The sequence below is a fragment of the Monopterus albus genome, unplaced genomic scaffold (assembly GCF_001952655.1).
Source record: "Monopterus albus unplaced genomic scaffold, M_albus_1.0 scaffold147.1, whole genome shotgun sequence".
NCBI lineage: Eukaryota > Metazoa > Chordata > Actinopteri > Synbranchiformes > Synbranchidae > Monopterus > Monopterus albus.
This window is the reverse complement of record NW_018128027.1, coordinates 1,280,971-1,303,059: the sequence shown is the minus strand read 5'-3', so window position 1 is coordinate 1,303,059 and position 22,089 is coordinate 1,280,971. Positions and strand designations below refer to the sequence as shown.

At 42.2% G+C, this 22,089-nt stretch overlaps 3 protein-coding genes across 6 annotated transcripts in view; 1 reads left to right on the top strand and 2 right to left on the bottom strand.

Moving 5' to 3' along the window:
• Nucleotides 1-8,782, top strand: part of togaram1 (TOG array regulator of axonemal microtubules 1) — a 15,554-nt gene extending 6,772 nt beyond the window's left edge. Inside the window, exons 4-23 of one of the 3 annotated variants that reach the window (XM_020614548.1) lie at nucleotides 98-226; nucleotides 349-606; nucleotides 697-962; nucleotides 1,196-1,407; nucleotides 1,905-2,005; nucleotides 2,088-2,240; nucleotides 2,327-2,392; nucleotides 3,014-3,183; nucleotides 3,283-3,454; nucleotides 3,834-4,061; nucleotides 4,440-4,563; nucleotides 4,828-4,933; nucleotides 5,154-5,389; nucleotides 5,543-5,701; nucleotides 5,985-6,111; nucleotides 6,203-6,318; nucleotides 6,471-6,654; nucleotides 6,779-6,998; nucleotides 7,341-7,427; nucleotides 7,519-8,782. In XM_020614548.1, the coding sequence (XP_020470204.1) occupies nucleotides 98-226; nucleotides 349-606; nucleotides 697-962; nucleotides 1,196-1,407; nucleotides 1,905-2,005; nucleotides 2,088-2,240; nucleotides 2,327-2,392; nucleotides 3,014-3,183; nucleotides 3,283-3,454; nucleotides 3,834-4,061; nucleotides 4,440-4,563; nucleotides 4,828-4,933; nucleotides 5,154-5,389; nucleotides 5,543-5,701; nucleotides 5,985-6,111; nucleotides 6,203-6,318; nucleotides 6,471-6,654; nucleotides 6,779-6,998; nucleotides 7,341-7,427; nucleotides 7,519-7,769 (3,365 nt within the window). In that variant the 3' untranslated portion in view covers nucleotides 7,770-8,782. The remainder of the gene's footprint in view (nucleotides 1-97; nucleotides 227-348; nucleotides 607-696; nucleotides 963-1,195; nucleotides 1,408-1,904; nucleotides 2,006-2,087; nucleotides 2,241-2,326; nucleotides 2,393-3,013; nucleotides 3,184-3,282; nucleotides 3,455-3,833; nucleotides 4,062-4,439; nucleotides 4,564-4,827; nucleotides 4,934-5,153; nucleotides 5,390-5,542; nucleotides 5,702-5,984; nucleotides 6,112-6,202; nucleotides 6,319-6,470; nucleotides 6,655-6,778; nucleotides 6,999-7,340; nucleotides 7,428-7,518) is intronic. The other 2 variants (XM_020614549.1, XM_020614550.1) reach the window with 2 other exon arrangements.
• A 175-nt stretch (nucleotides 8,783-8,957) lies between these two features.
• On the bottom strand, nucleotides 8,958-15,806 carry ccdc28b (coiled-coil domain containing 28B). 2 transcript variants are annotated; one of them, XM_020614553.1, is made up of 6 exons: nucleotides 15,371-15,806; nucleotides 13,763-14,082; nucleotides 12,873-13,042; nucleotides 12,459-12,613; nucleotides 10,516-10,538; nucleotides 8,958-10,415 (listed from the first exon to the last, which is right to left on the bottom strand). In XM_020614553.1, the coding sequence occupies exons 2-6, from the start codon at nucleotides 13,996-13,998 to the stop codon at nucleotides 10,361-10,363; spliced, it is 639 nt and encodes a 212-aa protein (XP_020470209.1). In that variant the 5' UTR covers nucleotides 13,999-14,082; nucleotides 15,371-15,806; the 3' UTR covers nucleotides 8,958-10,360. The 2 variants fall into 2 exon arrangements, with proteins under 2 accessions (XP_020470209.1, XP_020470207.1); XM_020614551.1 differs by having other exon boundaries at nucleotides 8,959-10,415; nucleotides 15,355-15,806.
• Nucleotides 15,807-16,782: 976 nt separating this feature from the next.
• On the bottom strand, nucleotides 16,783-21,893 carry tmem39b (transmembrane protein 39B). Its single transcript, XM_020614468.1, has 9 exons — nucleotides 21,679-21,893; nucleotides 20,927-21,125; nucleotides 20,572-20,791; nucleotides 20,256-20,339; nucleotides 19,991-20,145; nucleotides 17,769-18,102; nucleotides 17,471-17,658; nucleotides 17,258-17,378; nucleotides 16,783-17,143 (listed from the first exon to the last, which is right to left on the bottom strand). Exons 2-9 carry the CDS (start codon nucleotides 21,055-21,057, stop codon nucleotides 16,910-16,912), a joined length of 1,467 nt encoding a protein of 488 aa, XP_020470124.1. The 5' UTR covers nucleotides 21,058-21,125; nucleotides 21,679-21,893; the 3' UTR covers nucleotides 16,783-16,909.
• Nucleotides 21,894-22,089: the final 196 nt, after the last annotated feature.

Here is a 22,089-nt window from a genome sequence, read left to right as displayed (position 1 = left end):
GGAGGGATTGTTGCTGTCATGTTAACTGCTATTTGAGTAATAACCCATCCTGTTCAGTTTAAAATAAAACATTTCAAAATATATACTTTTCATCTAGGTTCTGCAGAGCCACAGAAGCCACAGTCCTCTAGGAGGAGGGAGTCTTCTTCACACCTCAGGAGAAGTGGAAGCCTCAACTTAGATCCTGACATCTTTAAAACTACCAACGTCTCTCACCCAAATGTTGGTAAGAAGTCAGTGGTTTTTGCATATAAGTAAGCAAGAGAAAAAATCAGGAAATAAGGAAGAGCTAGGGATGGAGACTTTTGAACATTCAGCCAATCATGAATGTCATACTCTGTCTTACAGAAGCACACAATGGACACATGCTTTCAAGAAACCCCAGTGTTGAGCGTACATTTTCCCTCCCCTCTAACTCCACCACATCTGGCTCCTTCCTATTGCCCTCCTACCCACTGGCTGCACTCCCAGGAGGCAAACTTACTCCAACACTGCCCCGACGCCATGCAGACTCCTCACTCTCTATGTCCAACACCTGGCCCAACAAGAGGGAGAACAACCCTCACCAGCGAGACACCAGCCCCTGGAGAGAGACAGCAGCAAAGGGTAATCTAGTAACAGCACATTAATTGATATGTGGCTGGTTTGTTTGCTGAATGCAAAAATGTTGTGACATCTATCTCCTGCCTCTTCCAGAGGACCATCTCTGTAGCAGATCCTCTCCCAGGCCTCTTCGTGCCTCCCTTGTGAATTCTTCTTCTGCTTTGTCGTTCCGACGGGCTCTGAGTGGCACCAGGGCAGCCCTCTCTGTCTCACCAGTCCTCCCTCCAACAGAGCAGGCCCAGTCTTGTAATGGCCAGAAGTCTAATGCTCCAAGCAGCCCTCAGAACCCCCAGCTAGAACCTGGTAGCTTCAGTACGTTGCAAGACCCTGAGGGGGATGATCCTCTGGACATGCAGGAGGTCAGCAGCTTGTCTGTTTTCTATTACCTAGACTTAACTAGAAAATGTGGGAAATTGCAAGTTCCAGCTTGTACCTTCGGCATGTGAGATTCCTTGAGAAGACACTCCAGTATTTTTGGTACAATACCATATGACCAAAGACATCGGGGCCTAGTCTGCTTGTCTAGGCAGGCTAAAGGTCCATTAATACACCTTTGCATGCTCATATGTGCCAGTTTTTGTGTTGCTCACAGATGCTGAACTCTCTGCGCTCATTGCGCAACAGTGCTGCCAAGAAGAGGGCCAAAGTGAGTCTTAGCAGTCCAGATCCAGACAGCCCTGACTCAGCTGTGAGAGTAGACCTGGGTTTGGACTCCTCTCCGATGCTTACCAGCTCAGCCAGTGAGAGTGGGCTTTCCAGTCTGAGGTCAGTTGCCAGCTCCGGCTTTAATGGCATCAGCACCAGGTAAAGGAAATGCATTTTGCTGCATTGGGCACTTCTAATGTCCCTCTGCCACATTACATTGCAGTTCAATATTATGTCATCATTTTGTCTGTTTTTTGAGTGGACTCCTGATTTAAATGAAAGAACTTGAAATCCTGATAAAAGCTTTAGTTTTCTACCATATTGTCTCCAGTTAACTATAATGCAGATTGATCTTGGTGCACCTTTCTGCAAAGGTTTGGATAGTATAAGGAAAAAATGTTTTTCATGTTTCTCATGGCTCTGTCTCATTGAAAGACAGGCATGTTTACAATAATGTTTTTAAGTAATGAATTATTTTATGACTGTTTCATTTCTAATATGTTGGGACACTAGGCATAGATGTTTCAGCTGTTATATTTCAGTTTATTAATTAATGATTGTGGTAATCTGATACCCATCTGCTTTTGGATGAGGATGTTTTGAGCATACTGAGCAGCTATGCGTTATAATTTCTCATTTGTCACATTTGCCAACAGTCCTGGAAACTCTGCCTCTTCAGGAATGAAACCTCGCATTGCAAGAGTGCCTTCTGCAAAACTGAGGTCTTCTGTGTCCATGGACTTCAGCAGCGTTCAAGGTATAAAATGACTGAAATGGATTGGGCCTCTGCTTTGTGTTATTGTGCATCCTATTTAAGATTTTGTTCTTCCTTTGTCAAGGATTGTCTCTGAGAAATGAACTGTCTTCTGAGGTGAGTGTTGTTGGGCAGAGAGTGACTTACCCCAATGGAGCAATCAAAACTGAGGAAGAGATGACAGGACCAACCCCTCCCTTGGTTAAAGCATCAGTCAGAGCTCTGAAGCCTGCCAAAGGTGACTCAGCAGGGACAGTGGATTCAACTGGTAATACTATTTTGTGTGTTTCAATAAATCAGTAAATCTTCTCTTTTGATCTTTAGGATCCCAGAGCCACAGCAGTAGAAACTCACCAGGCACCGACATGCCTGAAGGAGTCATTGGAAGAGGTCAGTCTCCCAAAACATGTAAAGACAACAAGTCATTGTTCAGTTGTGCAGTTTTTTGCTTTGTTACTCAAAGGCAAAATGCCCTGCTTTCCAGTGTCCTCATTAAATTACAGACATTACAAAATACCGTTTATTTTTTAGCCTCATGTTCTAGTAAAGCTCTTGAATACAAACACACTTCCCATAATGAGAGTTACACTTAAATAGTTTTTAAAAAATGATGTAGATATTATGACTGATTTATTTAGCAGGTCATGATGTAAGTTATCCACAAACATCAGTTATGCTTCTTTGGGCCGTGACATACCAAGCCGACAATTGGCTGTCAGCTACCAGCGGGCCGTTGGTGAGCGTTGTCGGGGCTCGTCTTCCCGGTGTGTCCTGCACTATTGGCCCTAGTCAGACTCTGCAGTCTGCTTTTCAACCGCTGTTGGTAGGGGGAGTTATTTCTTTCATGCAGGTGCAGAACATGCATACTAGTCAGCTGGAGTCTGTGCAGTGTGTTCAAGTGCGACATTTTCAACCCAACTGGCCCAGACAAAGATGATGTGAGGCAAAGCAACAGTCGGCCTTTGTTGTTGCTACTTCTTTCATGTTGGCTTGGTGTGTCTCTGTCCTTAGGCATGTTTGGCACTGCAGAGTCCTCTAGCCGTCCAGAGGCTGTCTTGTCACTTGAGCAGGGTGAGTTGGTGGCTAGACCCCCCACTGATCCCACAGCAGGCATCTATAACCATGCTCTGTCTGGCAGTCACTTAGACACTGATGACATCCCAAGTTCAGATGAGCTTAAGGTTTGTCATCCTTTGTCCACTGGTAAATCGTAGTGTGTCATAGGCTGTTTTCAGTTACCAAAGTCGCATCTGGCTTGTTTTATACTACTGCATATGCAGGAGAGGGTGAGGAATGCAAGGTTTGGTCGGGATAAGATACGGCTGCAGTGCCTGGATCAGCAAAAGGGGCAGTCAGTTAAAGGGGACCACGCACGAGACAAGATTCACCAGCGAGTCAGACAGATGCTTTCTGATTCACCCACAGAAGAGAATAAAGTATTAATCATCAAAGGCAAGGGAATGTTGTAGAAACCTTAACCAATGTTTTTTATTTTGCTTAAATTTGTATTTCTCCATGCATTGTTTATTTCTGAGATTAAATATCAAATTTTCCTTTGTCTGATTTTTACTATTAGTTAACTAAGATGAATTTTTAGCTCATCTAAATGACTGCTTTGATGTCTTACAAATGTTAATTTTACATTTATTAACTGTTTTTTTATTCTAACACGTTGTTGTTCCTTATATTAAATGGTTAGATAATAGAGTTTAGTGTAAAAAGCTGGTTTGGAGAAGGATACCTTTATTCAGACAGTAACACAGCACAAAATATTGTATGGATTTAGTTGTTGGTAGCCAGAGACCTGAAATGTTGATCTTCTCTCATGTAGATCTGCAGCTAAATGACAGCACTCTGACTTCCACCAAAGCAGACCTTCCCTCTGATGAATCCCTTATCAGTCCTGTCAGTCCACCAGGACCCCAAAGCCCCATGAAGTGCTTCACTCCGCCCCACCAGCCAAGCCCCCCCACTGTGCCCCCCAACCCCAAAAACGTGTCCCGGCTTAGGAGGGCTCCTAGCCTCAACAGAACCCGACCCTCACTGTCCCATAGCTCAGGTAAGTGGATCCAAAAATCGTGCTGCACCAGATAACAAGCTCAGTCATCTATTTTAAACCTGCAAATCTGTGTATCTTTTTATGCCCTTCATAATCTCTCAGTTGGAATGGCAGTGGGTACCAACTTAGTAGTATTTCACTGCATTATAAATACATGAGCCAATGTATTATTAGGCCTTTGTTTATAGAAGGTGTTGGAACATTATAATTAGACTGTCAGAGCCATCGGGGCATGGGTGAAGAAGATCCTTGTTTTGGGTAATGTGGCAAAAGGCATTGTTTTGACAACCTGCCGTTAATTCACCACCACCCGCACATGCTGCTTGTGTTTAGACGGATAGAGATGTAACATGAGACTGAATCTGATGGGCCTTTTAGATGAGCTGTCCTCTGGTACAATGGGGCACAAGAAAAACCTCCCAGAGCCTTCGGAGCTGTGTCCGTTTTCCAAGCCTGACCAGGTGCTGACACAGAGTTTCAACCTGCTGAGCTCTGAGGACTGGTGAGAAACACTTTTATAAAATACAAAATAGTGTGACAATGTTTAATGATTTTAATACTGTCCCACTTTAGATTCCAAATAGTATATTTTTTGGGATAAAAGTTATACTGGTGATTTATAGACGTTGGTAGAAAAAATACTCACCTTCAGCATACGTTATATTTAACAGTAAGCAATATTTAAATTTGGTCAAGAAATTAAAGTCTAGACCAAAAATGACTCCCAGCTGCCTCCTAACTGTCTCTTTCTGTTTTTTAAATCTAGGAAGAAGAAGATTGAGGGTCTGAAGTTGTTGCGAGGTTTGGCTGTTTATCACTCAGACACACTTCAGGGCAGGCTACATGATGTCTGCCTGTGTCTCATTCAAGAGGTACTGTAATCGCTGGATACATTCCCACAACATTTGGATAGTGCTGGTTTACTCCATTTGAACTAAAACTACTTCTCTCCTTATTTTAATGTTAATATCTCATTTTGCAGGTCAGTGTCATTTGTCAGTGTCTCCTTACTTATGCATATTCTCAGCCTTAACTGCCTGGTATTTTTGTTGATTCTGTTTCCCCTCAAGTATTAATAATATTCTTTTTTAGGTCAAGAATCTGCGATCAGGTGTGTCCAGAGTTGCAGTGTGTACATTGGGTGACCTGTACACCCACATGCAGAAGGCAATGGACCAAGAGCTGGAAGGAACAGTTAAAACTTTACTGCAGAAGGCAGGGGAGAGTAATGCCTTCATTAGGCAGGATGTGTATGCAGCACTGGATTGCATGGTGCAGCACTGTACACCCATTCGTAGCATCAATGCTTTACTCACTGGAGGACTCAGGTCAATATGCATCCCTACACACACACAGAATTGTTGTTTAACCAATCTTACAATTTGGAATTGTAGTTGTGGGTACCTTTGCACCACTCTTAACATCAACTAACTAAAAATGGTCAGCTCTGATTGTTGAATTGGTTTCTCTTCTGCTGATAGTCACCTCAATGCAGTAGTGAGAAAATGCACCGCCCAGCATATGGCCAGTCTGGTAGAGAGGGTTGGTGCTGCTCGACTTCTGTCTGGAGGTAAAGATCTCACCGACAGAATTTTACCTGCCGTCACCAAACTCTGTCAAGACTCTTCACAGGAAGCCAGGTATGGCAAGAAACTTTTCTGTTGTGGCTTCATCCGTTTCCACTTAGGTTTTTACAAATGGGAGCCATAGGGCCTCATTCATGTGTGTACACACAGATTTGATTTGAACTTTCTGCGCAAATGAACTTTTGTGAGATTCATTCATATTTTCTGTTTTACAAAATGTTTGTAGGAAAACACTTTTTCCAGCATTCCAGCTGATTATGGACATGACATCTGGAAGGCTTAAGATAGCATTACTGTAGTATCTGATTTCTAACTATTATTCTGGTTTTATCCACAGGTACTTTGGGCGCCGAATGCTGCTGTCCCTGTCATCACACCCCGACTTTGACAAGATCCTGGAGAGATATGTTCCCACCAAAGACTTACCAACTGTGAGGGACACTGTCTTAACTCTGAAGATAAAGGTACAGTGTTTGTTCCCTGTATATGTTAGACTGGTGTTTTGGCTGGAGATCAAACACTGTCATCTTACTTGGAAATCGTGGGTTATTTTAGGGTCTTGGTGAGATGCCTCAAGACAACCAGTCCGCCAGAGGCAGGCACTCCCTGCCAGGCAGTGGTACTGTCAGGGCCTCATCTCTCACCAGGGAGCCTCTCAACCTGACCAACAGGTGGGTGTGAATACCAAGTACTATGGTAGATATGCCTGTAAACACTACATTTAATCTACTAGGCAGAGCTGCAGCTTTTAAAAACTACATAATACATACTTTATTCAGGTTTACAGAGGTAAGCCAATTTATGTATTTTGTGCCATCTACAGGGAGTCCAACAGCAACTACAGCTGTAGATCTCAGACACAGAGTATTGCAGACAAGACTGAATACATCAAGCAGATCTCAGGTCTGTTGGGTTCAAAAGACTTCAGAGAGAGAATCAAGGGAATTGACCAGCTAGTGACTGACTGCCAGCACAACCCCAGTGTGGTCATCAATAGCATATTCCCGGTTAGTACTAGCATTTCTTAATGTACTTCGTCATGTTTCTCAGCTACCATCCTATCCTCATCATGAAAACATCACCCAGCTCTTTCACCTTTTGTTGGTCTCCCTCTGGTTTTCCTCCACTCAGGTGTTTGATGCCTTTAAAGCCAGGCTGCTGGAGTCAAACAGTAAGGTCAACCTGTACGCTCTAGAGTCTCTACAGAAAATCATCCACTTGTTAAAGGAAAGTCTGTCCCAAGTGGTCAACATCCTGGTCCCAGCGATTGTGGACAATCACCTCAACTCCAAGAACAACGCCATCTACTCTGCTGCTATGGGAGCTGTTAATGCACTAATCTTAAATCTAGGTATTCACTTCAAGCATTAAGATATTTTTGGCAGAGGTAGAAATTGATGTTCAGTCTAGTATGTCGGGGGGGAAACAGTGGTGCGGTGGGTAGAACAGTCGTCTCCCAACCGGAAGGTTTAAGGTTCAAATCTCGGTGCCTGCAGTCCACGTGTCGAAGTGTCCTTGGGCAAGACACTGAACCCCCCCAAGTTGCCCATGATGGCAGCACGTATGCAGGCAGTGGCCTGGGGCCCTCGGCTCCAAACAAAATTTTGTTGTATGTGTTACAATGACAATAAAATAAAGCTTCGTCTTCTATGCAAAATGACTTCTTTGACTGTGTGTTTTTTTTCCATGACAGATAACATGCTTCTTCTGCAGCCTTTTTGCACCAAGGCTCAGTTTTTAAGTGGCAAAGCAAAGGTGGATCTTATTGAAAAGGTTGCAGGTATGTTTTACTGTAATCACTGAGTTATGGCCTCATCTTCTGAATTGGTTTGTCTGACCAGTTCTTGTGACTTGCTGTTCTCTATTTCCAGATCTTGTGACAGACCTCTACCCTCGCAAGCCCCAGATGGTGGAGCAGAAAGTGCTGCCCTTGCTATGGCACCTCCTGGGCACCTCTACCCACAGTGGCACCATTCACGGCCAGGGCAGCAGCATGAGGACTGCTACTGCCAACCTGTGTCAAGCCCTTTACTCCCAGATGGGGTCCAGCCTGAGTGAGAGTGCTGCCTCCCAGCCTGCCAATGTCCACAAAGGTTTAAATGAGGTCCTCAGGGCCTTATAATAAAGGTAAAGCAGAATCTAAACAATCAAACATTGGATGAGAAGAACATTTACACTGGCCCTACTTGAAGACAGAGATGTTCTACATTTCTTATAGTGCCTGCACTTTTATATCAATAAAGAGAAAGCCCTTAAAATTAGGAGCGCTTTTTCTTATCTCAGTGAGATTTCCTCTAGTACAGAAGCATGGACAATTGTAACATACTGACATCAGGTCTCATACATACTCAGCCTGCGGTCTTTGCACTTTGAAAACGTAGCTCACTATCTTGATAAACATCACAAATTTTACAATCTATACATGTACTGTAGAAGAATCTGAGACACTATTGCAGAATGTAAAACTGAAATGCACAAACTGAAGCGAAACAAGACAGGGACCTGACGTGTATTTTTGCCCTTTCATCAGATGTGATGTGATATTTTTAAAATGTCTAATGTAGTTATTTTGAAGATTTGTGAATTGAGATTTAAAAAATACTACAAAATCATTTTGTACAGCTCAGATGTGTATTTGCACAGTATTAGCTTGATCTGTAATTGTATGCTGTATGATGGTACAGTTTATAATTTATGTATTGTGTAATGGTTTCAAAGTCCCACTAATCATGTGCTGAGTTGGTGCCTGTCTTTTTCGATTTTGCATGACCAAAATTTACTGGCAGGATCAAACTAGTTTATATTTTTAAGGAGATATATATGTACACATATCTGTATATGTGTACATATATATCATGTAATGTACTGCCTAGATCAAGTTTGGGTTCAAAGCATTTTTTCTGGACGGAGGCAGCATGAAAGGAAAAAGATTTTCTCTTTCCTCCAGTGGTTGTCTGAGAAACAGTGGTGGCTGAGATCTGATTCTGTCTCAGTATAGTGCCAGTCTTTAAGTAGCCTTTTAACTCATCTCTTGTTAAACTGTTGAACCTGTTTGTTTGTGAACAAGAGCAGAGACAGATTTCTCTCTCTCTCTCTCTCTCTATATATATATATAGATGTATACACACACACACACATACATATAAATAAAGTGTTTTATTTCTGTAAAACTAACTTCCCAGGTGCCTCATTCAAATTTAATGGGAATAGGTGTATAGCTGAATTGACCACAGCTATTAATGTCTAATTTTGACAGTTACCGTTCACTGTTTTTGAAAATGAAAAAAAATGTACAAGAAACACACTTTTATCAAATTCAGCTTTATTTATTACAAAGTCACTGAATACCTATGAGCTTGTTCATGTTTTCTGTTATAACAGTGTCTAATTCCTATAGCATGTTGTGTAAAGCCCCTTTTAATATGTAAAACAACTGAAATAGGTCACTGTGAAGGATCTTTGACTGACTAACATATTCCCAGGCCTTGAAAAGGAATGCACCAATGGTTTGTTTCAGATTGAACACTGATGTCTGGGATTAAATATAGCCAAGGTATATTGCTGCCAAGTTTGTAATTAAATAAAGCAGGAATCATAATCTCATGCCCCAAGTAGCTGCCATTTAGAAATAGTAATGTACAGAGAACAGTTTACTATGACCTGGATGACTGAGAATCTGCACAGATATAATGGACAGAGAATTATGCCAGTTGCATTACTCTGTGAATGTGCCATCCAATACTGTCATGAGATACACGTGAATGTCTTCCTGCATCAGTAGGTGCTTTTACAGCATTTCAGTGGCAGCGTGGATTATTTTGTGCCTGGAGGGTTGCTGCTAGTGGGCCCTCATTCACAAACACAAAAGCTACAGGGAGCCCTAAAGAAACAGTTACAAATTCTTCCCGGTTATATTAATGCAGTCTTGACACTGATGGTTGAATGTAACAATAAGTTATATTAAACACTAACAATGTTACATCAAACTGTCTTATCAGCCACATTTAGATATAAGTTAAACATTTCATACATTAGGTTTCCTCACATAGTCCCTTTACCCAGATATTAAATCCAGCCTGTTTTCCAGTATTAAATGTTTAACAAAGATATAAAAATAAGGGAGTTCATTCAGAGTAGCTGCAAAAGTAAAACTCCCTTAAGAGTTCTGAGCTAACCACAGTGTTGTTGCTGACAAGGGCCAAATATATTTGCTACTCACCTTTGCTGACAGTGTAAAGAATTAAAAATTATGCAAGAGATCTGCATAATATGGCATAAAGAAACAACAGAAATTCCTACAATCTCACGAAATGTGCTTTCTGTAATGCAAAACAGAACAAAAAGCTGAACCCTGGTGGATTCAGTTATTTGTTACAAAAATGATGAAACTACTTAACTGAAGCCAAGTGAGTTGTTGCCAAGACAATGTTCAGAACAAAATATGTTCCTCTCACATTTCTGGTCAGTAAACCCTTCTATCATCTTGTGCTATAAATGAGGAGTGTATGGTTTTGGTAGAGCTTTTATTTAACGCTCTGCTGCTTTGATACACCGCATGGTTCCCGTGGGTTCACGGACCGAATGGAAAAATAGCCCCTCCTCCTGTGGATCTTTCCATTATGTTACTAAGGCAGCTGGATCAATGCCATGGCAACCTGGTTAGATGTCAGGAAAGCATAAGTGTGTGGTCGCCATCCTCCATACCTCACTTTGTTAAGGACCAGATGTCTTGGGCAAGTCCTGGTTCTCAGCCAAGTGGAGCTTTTGTCTGAATGTAGACACATTAAGGATTCACAAACAAGGACTTTGAAGTAAAAACAGAAGACCTAAATCTGTACCTGGAGTACACCAATGATTAAAGAGGATACATTGAGGTGCTGAGCTCTTCCAGCTAGGAAAGAAAAGTTGAAGTATAATGAAAGTAGGAACAGCCAAAAACAAAAAATGATGTGGTAGTAAAAGCTAATCACTAAATGTGAACCTATCTCTTAGATTAATATTTGAATTAAACCCCCATTATCCAGCTATAATGGTCACAAAAACAAATGTTCATCTTCCCTCCTGATTCACAGAAAGGAAAGTCACTTCACAGCCCATTTGCCCCCAATGGCAAAAGTATCCATCACTGTGACAGCTAGCAAGTATTCCTGTCAGCAGTGTCCTTAATGAGCTGAAAGCTTTTTCTCGTCTCCCTCGCAAATAGCACACCAGCCTCAGGCTTGAGTAACCAGGAGCTGCACAACATGCTAAAAATAGAAACTCTCTCAAAGCGTTCCTGGACTGCACATTGTGCTGGATAATATTTAACAGTTAGACACACTAGCAGCTCAACAAAGGATGTAGCAGTGTTCACACCTGTACATGATTCTGAACCTAAAAGCACATAAAAGAACTAATGTGAAAGCATATTAAACTAATATGAAAGCATATTGCATCTTTTCACCTTTGCCCTAATTAAATATTCCACGACTTTTTCATGTCAATTTATAACTACTCAGTTGGAGAACTAATAAAAACTAATGACATGATTCTTACAGTCCATCAAACGTCTCATAACCTGGATATATGAACCAAAAGGTGGTTTGTTTTATTGTTATTAATATATACAGAGGCTACTCCAGAGATTTAGTATTGCACTAACGAGACTATTGTCTTTTTAATGGTCAAAATTGACCACTGACTTATCCTGACTTGCATGCTGACCCTTTTATGAATCGAGTTACAAAAAATTAAATACTACTGTTCCTATAATGCAACTCAAGCATCTTTCAGCAGACCCTCTATACTAAAAAAATGCCCACTTCTTTCAAACTAAGTGGCAGCCTCCAAAGCTGAGAAATGAAGCAAATGCAGCAGTGTTACAGCCTGCAGTTCCCAGAGTGGCCACTTGAGGCTGGCTCCAAAAGTGAGTCAGTCCCCATAGATTCTCATGTTAAAATGGCCAACTTCACAGCAGAAATAAACCTTTTTACAGTCAGGTACAAAAAATGGGTTTGATCTCTACAGCTAACTTCCCCTTCCATGGCCACTGTGCGTGGGGGTGAACTTTTATATAACTTGCCCATTTAAATTATAATTAATATGCATTTTTAAAATGGGGCTGCTTTGAGTAACAGGCAGGAGAGTCCCGTCACAGGTGGCTATCTGCTAGCTGTCTAGTGTCCTCAGCTCATGCAACACCTGTTTTTGGATTAGCCAGAGTTAGGTGGAGTGAAACCAAGATGGCGACGGCCAGACTTGAGCTTCAAAACCACTCTCCAGAAAACCAGAGGGAGAGTTTCAAACCTGCACCACCACTTTGTAATGCAGATTTTCTGTTTAAAAAAATGTGAATTTCCCTGCCCAATCCAAGATATGCCTGATGACATCATCAAGGTCTTTTTCAGACTTCAGAGAAACTCCAGTCATAGCCATTCAAGTCACTGTACAACTGTGCACACAGGCTGCATGGTTCCTTTTGGCTAGTAAACTGAAGTACATGTGCCCCTTTAAAACTTCTCACAGTGAATGAGGTATTTTACTTCATAGCTTCAGACCTGACATTGTTGTAAAACCTGCACTATAACTGCTAACCCACCTAAACTAGAGTAGCTTTGGAGAGTTTGTGTCACATGACGCTGTTTCAGTTGCTTGTCCACCATAGGAGAGATATTAATGACACACATAATGGCTTCTTGTAATTTAAGGGTCATTTATAGGCAATGCAAAAAGTGAAATTTAAAGATAGTGAATATTCAAAAATTCATACTGATTGAAGGCCTAGTGAAATTTGTGATTAACTGCAGGAACCTCTGCTGCAGTTTATGCTTACATTACAGAGCAGGTGCTCCAGGTTGTGGTCGGAAGCACACTTCCTTTGGTCCTCTGATAGCTCCTCCACATGGCTGTCGAGGCTGAAGTGGAGGCGCGCCAGCTTCTCTTGCATCTCACGCACATGCTCTAGCTGCTCAAAGGAGCACACCTTACCTAAAAATAGAAGGGTTAAACCATACAGCTGATACTTTTGGTACTTTTTTTTTTTTTTTGCAAAAATGTAATCTCTCTTAGTTGCTGAAGGGTTACAGCAAAGTCAAAAGTATTTCCATGGCAGCAGATGTATAAAAATAGCTCCACAGCTGCTGGATTTCAGTCTGATTCATGTAATAAAGCCACTTTTCAACTGGCTTTATTTTCAGCCAGTAGCAGAATATTCCCTCGGTGGCCAGCCTAATCGAGGTTATCTTACCAAAAGCCTGCAGTTTGCCTGAGTGGAAGTCATTCAGCAGGTTGAGGAGTCCTCCCTCCATCTCTCTCACGTCTGAGACATCTGTGAGAAAAGAGTGCTGTAGGGGTGAAGACTGGACTACTTTACTGGGTCCTGCTGGCTGGGGTGCCCGGGGCTTCTCCCTGTGGGGCCTGAGAAGAAAGCAAAAACGTCACAATTGTTGACAACATGAAAATAAATAAGGGTGTACATAGCTGCTATGGCCATAGCTACTTGCTCTGGTATGACCAGTAGCTTTAGAGAGGTGGCAGTGGTGCGGTGGGTAGAGCAGTCCACATGTCAAAGTGTTCTTGGGCAAGACACTAAACCCCCCCATTGCCCACAATGGCGGCACATAGGAACACGTGGCTCAGGGCCCCTCAGCTCTAAACATAATTTCGTTGTACGTGTCACAATGTTGCAATACATAAAGCTTCCTCTAGCTTATGGTGGTTCGTGGCTAATGTTAGATCACTTTAGATATAATGGACATAACTAAGTCTGTTCACTACCTTTATGACGTTTCTCCACTTGTGTGCATGTTTTAATACCTGAGCATTAAATGGTAAAATTGCATTCACTTTTATCTAACAAATGTCAATTTAAACAAATGCTTGTCACACTTTAAAGAGCAACTCTGATGTAATCTAGTGCACAGATGATCAATTTTAGCTTTATTTTTAAATGTTGAGTGTAGTGGGTCTAATTGTCAAGGTGATTTACCTTTTTTTTTTTTTTTTTACTATAGTCCAATGTAGCTTTGGTGGAGATCCAAAATGCTTAAGATTCTGAGACAAAAATGCAAAGAACATTTGCACTAGTTATTTATAACTGGTTACTGGAGGACTGTCTTGCTCCTTACAGATACAAACCTGGTAGTCTTTGGTGGAGCGATAACAGCTGCAAACACCTCTTTGGGCTGTCCTGGTGCTCCTATGGACCTCTTATACTTGCCTCTGTTCTTGGGGGAGGGAGGCTGCGGTAGGCCAAGGGAGAAGGTGGCACTTTTGCTGGCAGGTAAGACAGAGATTTTGCGGGGGTTGATGGGAGGAGGGGGCGGCTGAGGGAGTGACACCTTTGGGCTACGCTTCTTGCGTTTGTCTTCCATTATTATTATTAATGATTTTTTCTTTTCGGTAAAGCTCTCTGGGGCCAGAAGAAAGGGCTCTGCCTGGACGGTGTACAGGATGTCCTGAAACAACAAAGGTAAGAAGTTAAAAACCAGAAGCCTTCCCCTCCCTTTGAGAAGAGCTATCTGGAGAGTAGTGACTGCGCAAACATTTTAGTGCTGCATTTCAGTGTTCTCCACTCTACATAAAAAAGCATTAAGTGATGTTTGCATCCCCATGTAATGCCAACAGAATACATACATGGGCCACTTTATTAGGTACACCTCTACAATTGTATGCAATTCAATGCAACACTTCTGCCTTAACATCTGTGTTCATGAAGCTCAGAATGTTTCAGTTCAATATTTTGACCCTCTCATGTATGTAGCTGGGGAGGACAAACATGTACACCACCACAGTACAGGTGTACCTAATAAAGTGGCCAGTGAGTGTATATGGCACAGAAAAATCAAGACCAACAGTGCCACTACATTTTAATAAATGTGACACTGAGGAAGAGTATACCACCAACCTACGGTACCTCCCAGAGTGAGACTGAAATTAGATGAAAGCTTTTAATGGACTCATTGTTCTAGTTTCTGTTTCACTGATGTGAAAGTGGGGGTGAAACAGAAGCCTAGAAAGATATTTTTAGATGATTCTCAAAGTGAAAAAGCCTGGGAAAATGTGTGGAACGTGAATGGGTTTGCATGTGTGTTGTGAGCCCATTTTCTAAACAAACAAACCAATGAGGGTCTATGTGATGATTAAGATGATCCAAAAAAATGCTACACACAGCTTTGTTTTGATCTGAATGACTGAATTATATAGACAGCTGCTTTTATTTCTACATCAAACAGTCGATATTGGTAAAGACCTCAAGTGACTAGAAAAACAAGGTTTTACAACGCAGTGTATTAAAAAAATCAACAAATACAATATATATAAAGTAAAGGTCCACACAGGTACCTTAGGATTACAGGGCTTGTATTGGACTGCATTACAATTTAAGACAATTGTATTCCTCTAGGTCTTACCAGTGATGTTAGTGCCATAAAGCTATCAGTGTTTGTTCCTATGGTTGTATATGTATATGTTATCTGTTATCTGTTATCTCCTGAACACCGTGCCAGCCTCAGTCCAAAGTAGAACCCAAAGATGGCCACTACAGTCGCACACAATGCCAACTTTAGTCGCTGAAATCACTCTTCACTTGGATTATACCAACACTGTGGAGAATACGAATTGAACACTAATATGCAGTAAACGCCTTATTACATAATATGGTTGAATTTAGATTGGGAGACGACGTCTAAACATATTTCTCGCCTATGAATGACACAAATAAGACTTACCGAGTCAATTACGCACCAGAGGGCAAAACGGCTGAGCACAGTATCACACTCCTCCTGCCACCGAAAACCTTTAAATACACTTCATATGAATGAACCTTTATAGCCGCTGTAATGTCAAATTATCTGTACGGTAGACGTATAAATGACTGGTGAAAACGTAAACCGCGGCATCGATGCGTTGGGCTCGTGCGGAGCTGTGGTGCTTTATCCCTCTTATCCCTTAAAGGGCCAGTCCGCCGGGGAGGCCAGGAGCAGGGCAGGCGGGGTGTTGACTCCCTAGCTTATCAGACAGGTGCAGCAGGCAGGATGCTGTAGGCACCGCTCAACACTGGCGGCCTTTTGCAAATGGAACAGTCAAGAGGGCTAGTCACAACACAGGGAAACGGACCCTGAAGATACCACAAACAGGCCACACGGGGACGCCGATGTTCCCTCATTCTCTTACAACATCCCTCATCTCTTGAAATACAACAATCAATAACAGTTTTGACGGAGGTAAACGGGGAAATCGCCTGTCTTGATGAGTGGATATATCTGTGACTTAAAAGGGCCATTTCACTGATGTTTACACAATTATATCCATCACGGAGAGGACTGCAGCTCGTTAAAATCACTAAGTGTCTAATCACAAACTTCCTTCAAGGGGCTTGACAATTTATGCACCATACAGTGCCCTATGTAATAAAAGGAGAACAGAAGAAAATGTGGTTAGTACCTACCAGCAGTGTCTAAGGAAGGACATTGAACCGGCGAAAGGGTCATGGACGCCCAAGGCTCACTGATAAGGTTGACATACTGTAGATTAAACTTTTAAATTTCATTTGTACTTTTCACAAGTTTCCATTTAGTTTGAATCTTGGTTAAAATGGTTGAAAATGAGAAATACTGTGCACTGGTCTCTACGAAGGGAAACATTCAGTGGCTATAGTGGTGATATCACACCTAGAGTGGGGAGGCTGTTGACTTTATCTAAATAATTCTAACTTGTCCTCACAACCAGTTTTCACTCTTTTTACACACGTTCACTGAATGGTAGAACATTTGTGCTCTTCCTGACAGTCTAACTATGGAAGCAAACAGATTTACAGAAGATGCACACTGAGCTGCAGAGTGACACGAGTGCCAACCAGTGCCACACTGACTCCTGTGTACACAGTATTAGCCAGGTGGTTATAATTTTAATGGCTGATCGGTGTATATGTTTGACAGTTGTGATTATGCCTTGAATACTGACTTAAATGCTACAAAATGGAATCTGGTAATTACATTACACATAAGATAACAAAAACCTAATAGGGTCAAATAGTGACTCTTGTCAATAGGTAATGCACAAAAGGGTAATCCTAAGGTTTAGGTTTTGGGACACTGAGGCCTCTTGTGGCCAATATGGACACAATTTAGAACAAATGAAAAACACCTTTAAACATCTTTAAAGTAATAGAAAAATATTTCTTTTTATTATGGCAGATAAGAACAAAAACATGACACAAAATGCAGTTCATAGAAAAAATACAGAGCGCTTAGGCATGTTTGTTCCCCCTAAAAATAACTTGTCTTAACTGACTTTCTGGTCTGATGAGCTGTTTGAGTACGAGTATGCCTTTCCTAGGACTATTCTGTCTCTGAGGAGCTTGAAGAAGGCATAGTAGTTGCTGAAGAGAATTAGAGCCAGTGATATCATCTGGTGCCACTTTTCTGAGCATATCAGTGAGTAAAGCTGGTAGAATATCATGGCACCTTCCAGGATGATCAGTATGTTCAATATTCGTAAAGGCTTGTTGAAGAAGAACTGAGGGAGGGAAACAGACGGGATGGTTTCAGTAATCAGGTAAGGATAGGCTGGGTCAGTAGTACAATTTCTCTGCTGTTGTTCTCCAGGACCTGTTCATTTAGGAATACTCACATAGAACCGATAATGGGACACATCTGACGGGACTGCAACATTGTAGTGACCCATTGCCTTGTAGACGTTCTTATTATGTTTAACCAGGACTCCTTGTGGCCACATGTATTCTTCTGTCCATCTGTGGGAAACAAAACGAGAGAAAGATTGGGATCTGACTAAAATGAATCCACATGGAACTTAAAGCAAGTGATGACCTGGAGAAGTCCATACATGTGCTGAAGAACGTTAGAACAGAGTGAGGGGTCTACTTTCTGCCAGCAGCCCAGGTGAGCTGCAGCTTTGTGAAGCAGGTCACAGTATCGCGGTGGCAACAAGTGCCTCATGAGGATGACTGATGTACTGACGGAAACCAGGATGAACAGTTCACAGGACCAGCGTTTGTCCACATAGTGTGTACTCTAAAAGAAAATATATAAACACAAAAAAAATGAATGCACTGATAAGCATTTAAAGTGTTAACATTTAAAAGTTCCAATCAAAACTTAAGAGAGGTCCTACAGCTTCTCACCTTGACAAACCAGACAGGTACAAAGGCCACATAGTAAGCACTGAGCATGGAGCTGACCAGCACCTCCTTCATTCTCCAGTTGAAGTCCATCTTCAGGTATTCCACTTCCTTGCGGATGAGGTCAGGGGAGAGGCAGCAGGCATGCGTTGGCATGGCCTGAACACCATACAGCTGGCTGGTGTGCTGCTTCCACGTCTCCTTCAGCACAGTTAGGTAGTCCCTGCCACGGCCCATGCTGCCCACCTCCTTAGAGCCAATGCTGGCAATGGGGGAGAGCGGACCTGCTCGCCGGAAGTCACAGCTCAGTCGGAAGAATGGGATATACATCCCAAATCTGTGGGAAGCCATGCTTAGAATCAATTGGTTGCCATTATTAAATAGGTATAGAGAGAAAGCCATAGGGACGACGTATTTTTGTAGGCATCATCCTAGTTCCCTCAACAGAAAGCCAAGGGGATTTTTCTAAAGGCTTTTGGGTTATTGCAGAAAATAAGGTCTGTGACAAGCAATGCTTTATGACACTTAAACCTTTTGTTAAGCAACAATCATCACAATTCAACACATTTATGATTTTCGAAGCCCAAATAAGATTGCCAGAATTAGTTATTGTTACACTATACATCAGGTCCCATGACTTCAACGTCACCACCATGGCTTCCAACTTGTAAAATAATTTAGCGTGCTAACCTCCTACAAAATTCTTTCCTCTTAACGTGACCTGATATAGCCAGTGATCATGGCTGTGTCCGTAGGTTAGAACAGTTTGCAAATGCGTGATTTTAAACAGAACTAGGCTGTAAATGTGGACAAGTGAGTAGCAGTAGTCTGTGTTTGACAGAATGGTATTCAATGTCCCAGACAGTCTACATAGTCTCATTTGGCCACTTGTTAGCAACTGGTGTTTTTAAGACACAGGAAAGCTTTAAAAAGGTCACAAGGGGTCTCATCTCATCTCATCTCATTTTCTATACCGCTTGGTCCCAAATGGGGTCGCGGGGGGGGCTGGAGCCAATCCCAGCCGGCATCGGGCGAAAGGCAGGGTACACCCTGGGCAGGTCGCCAGTCCATCGCAGGGCCAACACGCAGACGAACAACCACACACTCACTCCTATGGGCAAGTTAGAGTCGGTCACAAGTGGTGTATTTACTAATGGATTTTATGTTGTAGAATAAAATGTGAAAATGTACTGGCCTTGTGTTACCCGCAGACCTATTTAGGCATCTAATCAAAACTCACCGACTCAGGGACAAGGGAACCGGAAGTGCAAAGGTGCTAACTTAGGTTCTAGGTTTTTAGGAGTCACTACTATAGCACTGTATATACTACTCATCTTGCCCACTAAGCTACCAGGACATACATTTGTAACAACAGTCTTCACTGAAGTTAAAACCTAGGGATGGGACAATGTGACTAGTTCTCGATATGATTCACTGCACGATATGGTGTGTACGATTTGATTCAATGACAACAATACGCTGCGGAATACTTGTACTCAATTCCTCTTTTTCCTCCTCCTTTTCTAGCATTGGTTTGATTATGTAAAGAACAACCAGATATATTGACTTATGTTCTGTAAGGTTATCTTATTTACAAAAAAATAGAAAGTTGTTGGTGTATGGAGACCGCATGATATATATATCGCCAGACAAAATGATACATTTTGTGATGTTTTGCATCGCAGTGTACTGAATTTCAATATATTGTCCCATCCCTATTAAAACCCCAAATAAATATGGCTGTAAAATAACAGTAGGTCCAACTTGAAATGTACAACACATTAGTTCAGAACAGTCTGACAAACTGTCATAATAAAACCACATAATAGCTTCGTCCTCTTATGGATTCACATGAAACCTGGCCATGTTGTGCACATAATCTACAAACATAGTCCCTTTGGATAACAGTATCCTAACAACATATCCTCTCAAGCATACCAGGAAATGAGCATGTCATTCAAATGTGGTTCCAACCTGCAGTAAGTTATTAATATTTAATATGCTAACTGTTAACAGCAGCCTTTAAACTGACATGCTGCACTAGACTGCTCAGGAGATCACAAAGCAAAAAATCCAAACAAGATCTGAAATATCACTTTCATCATTCACATCTTGGACCAGACTCCCTTATCTACATACAGTATCTTTGCAACAATAACTACTGCCCACTACAAAATCCACTGGACATGAATGTGAATCTTTCTTCCATTCTCGAGCATACGTACGGGTAGCAGAGGAAGAGCAGACTGAGGACAGAGTAGGTTCTGAAGAGATAAATGAGGGAGCGGCACAGGCTCCAGCCTGTCAGGGTCAGCACAGCAAACCGAGCGATCACAAGAAAGATCGAATGAGGGAAGGAGAGTTTCCCACTCTGTGATGCCTGGAGGACAGAAAAAGGGAGACAGAACACCTTTATTCAATACAGAACAATTAAAGAAACTAAATGTACTAAAAGGAAAAACATCATTTCCTTTATAGCAGGATTCTTACCTCTTTAACAATTGCTGCAATTAACCTCCTTGCTAGTATGATGATTGTAAACACCAGCATGTTATAATCAATAAGATGAAAGTTCTGTAAACAATAAGACTGATTCAGGATTAATGAGCCCTTCACACACTTACATCATGTTGTTAATATAAACAAGCATATATGCAAAAGATCAGTTTAGGCTACAATCAAGATATGCAAATTTTTAAACATTAAGACTACAGTGAACTCTGGAGGCCCACACTTTTATAACAAAACAACTGATAATATTACCCTATAAGCATCATCAGTCACTAGCTGACCACCGAGTGCTCACCAGTGATGTGTGGGAGGGAGGGTGTGATGGGGGGTACCACCAAACAGTCTTGTAGATGTTGACATAGTGCACAAAGAGAGCAACGAGGTGGCAGAAGAAAAGATGGAGCTCAAACAGCACGTTACGATCCACAGACAACTCCGGGATCTTACAGTGCTTCAGAGGAACCACCGTCTGAGCAGCCAGCGGAGGGCTGGACATACATGTTCCTGAACCGTTCCTGCACACAGAACAGAGGGCATGGTAAGTCCCCCCCAAAAAATGTTATGTAATAACACCTTTTATGATGAGATGCAGCTATTTCTGACCCCGTGGCTGCAGTTTATGAGTGTGAGTGTATCAGAGCCTGACTTACCTCGCACGAGATCGCACCCCGGTGACCGGGGAGCTGGTTGAGTGGGTGCCATTGCTGACCGAACCTTGTTCACTGTTCAGTGGAGGTCTGCAGTATGTGGTACGGTTCGCCCCTCTCCTTCCTCCAGCCATTGCAGACACACCCACGGCTCACTTCTCTCAGCTATATGTCTGGTGTTTGTGATTTTTCTCCTCTGCGCCTGATCACAACAAGGAAGCAGGTCAGACTCACGGCCTGGGAGAGCTGGTATGAACCATCCAAGACATATGTAATAATGCTGACTGTATCAGTGATTGGACTTGACACATAGCTGATAATGACGAGTGGTGCAAATGCATAATTGAAATCTTAAGATTTTACTGCCAACAAAAACACCTGCAAGGCCAAACATATACATCAGTATCCCTCATACTTATGCATCACAAACAGCAGCGTTAAAAACAAGTTTACACGAGTTGCACAGGCATCTCTTAATATGGAGCAAGTTTTACGGAAGCTGACATCACAAGATTGCTTCTCGTTGATGCCTTCTCATTTGCTCATTTCTCAACTCAAATATCTCATGAGAACTTGTATATGAGACATGAGGCGGCACACGACAACACAGTGGAGCTATACCCTGCAAGTCGGACTGCAGTCTGTCTGCCAACACCATGCTTCAGCATACACAAAGACTGAGGCCTAGGCTAGCACTGGCTTGCTAGCTTCCATCCAACCTACTGAGCAGGCTAGACAAAAATATGTGAGCTTACCAGCTGCGTCTGCTCTCTGTGTTAGATGCTGCTCCGTTGCATAGACAACTAGTTAAACGCACTAAATTTTCAGAATATCTATTGAAATACTGGTGTTATTCATTGAAATCAGCGAAAACAGTCATTGTTGATGTGACACTAGCTGCTAATGACGGGGCGCTGTTATGTTAGCGACCAGTGGGAGGAGTCATTTAAAGGGACAGTCCGCCTACACTGAGGCGACAGTGGTGCGGTGGGTAGAGCAGTCGTTTCCCATCAGAAGGTTGAAGGTTCGAATCTCGGTGCCGGTAGTCGAAGTGTCCTTGGGCAAGACACTGAACCCCCCCGGTTGCCCCCGATGGTTAGAGCCATCGGTTGAGGTGGCACCGCAGATGGCTGCCATCGGTTCTGTACCGGAAACAAATTCCTTGT

Coding starts and splice junctions, on each gene's coding strand:
- ccdc28b (XM_020614553.1), bottom strand. CDS start 13,998: ATGGAAGACAAACGCAAGAAGCGTAGCCCAAAGGTGTCACTCCCTCAG. Junction 10,539..12,458: donor TGGAGCACCTGCTCTGTAAT/GTAAGCATAAAC, acceptor TTTCTTTCCTAG/CTGGAAGAGCTCAGCACCTC. Junction 10,416..10,515: donor GAAGAGCTCAGCACCTCAAT/GTATCCTCTTTA, acceptor GTCTACATTCAG/ACAAAAGCTCCACTTGGCTG.
- tmem39b (XM_020614468.1), bottom strand. CDS start 21,057: ATGGCTGGAGGAAGGAGAGGGGCGAACCGTACCACATACTGCAGACCT. Junction 20,146..20,255: donor TTGCAGCAATTGTTAAAGAG/GTAAGAATCCTG, acceptor TCTGTCCTCCAG/GCATCACAGAGTGGGAAACT. Junction 17,659..17,768: donor TACCTGTCTGGTTTGTCAAG/GTGAGAAGCTGT, acceptor ATTTTCTTTTAG/AGTACACACTATGTGGACAA.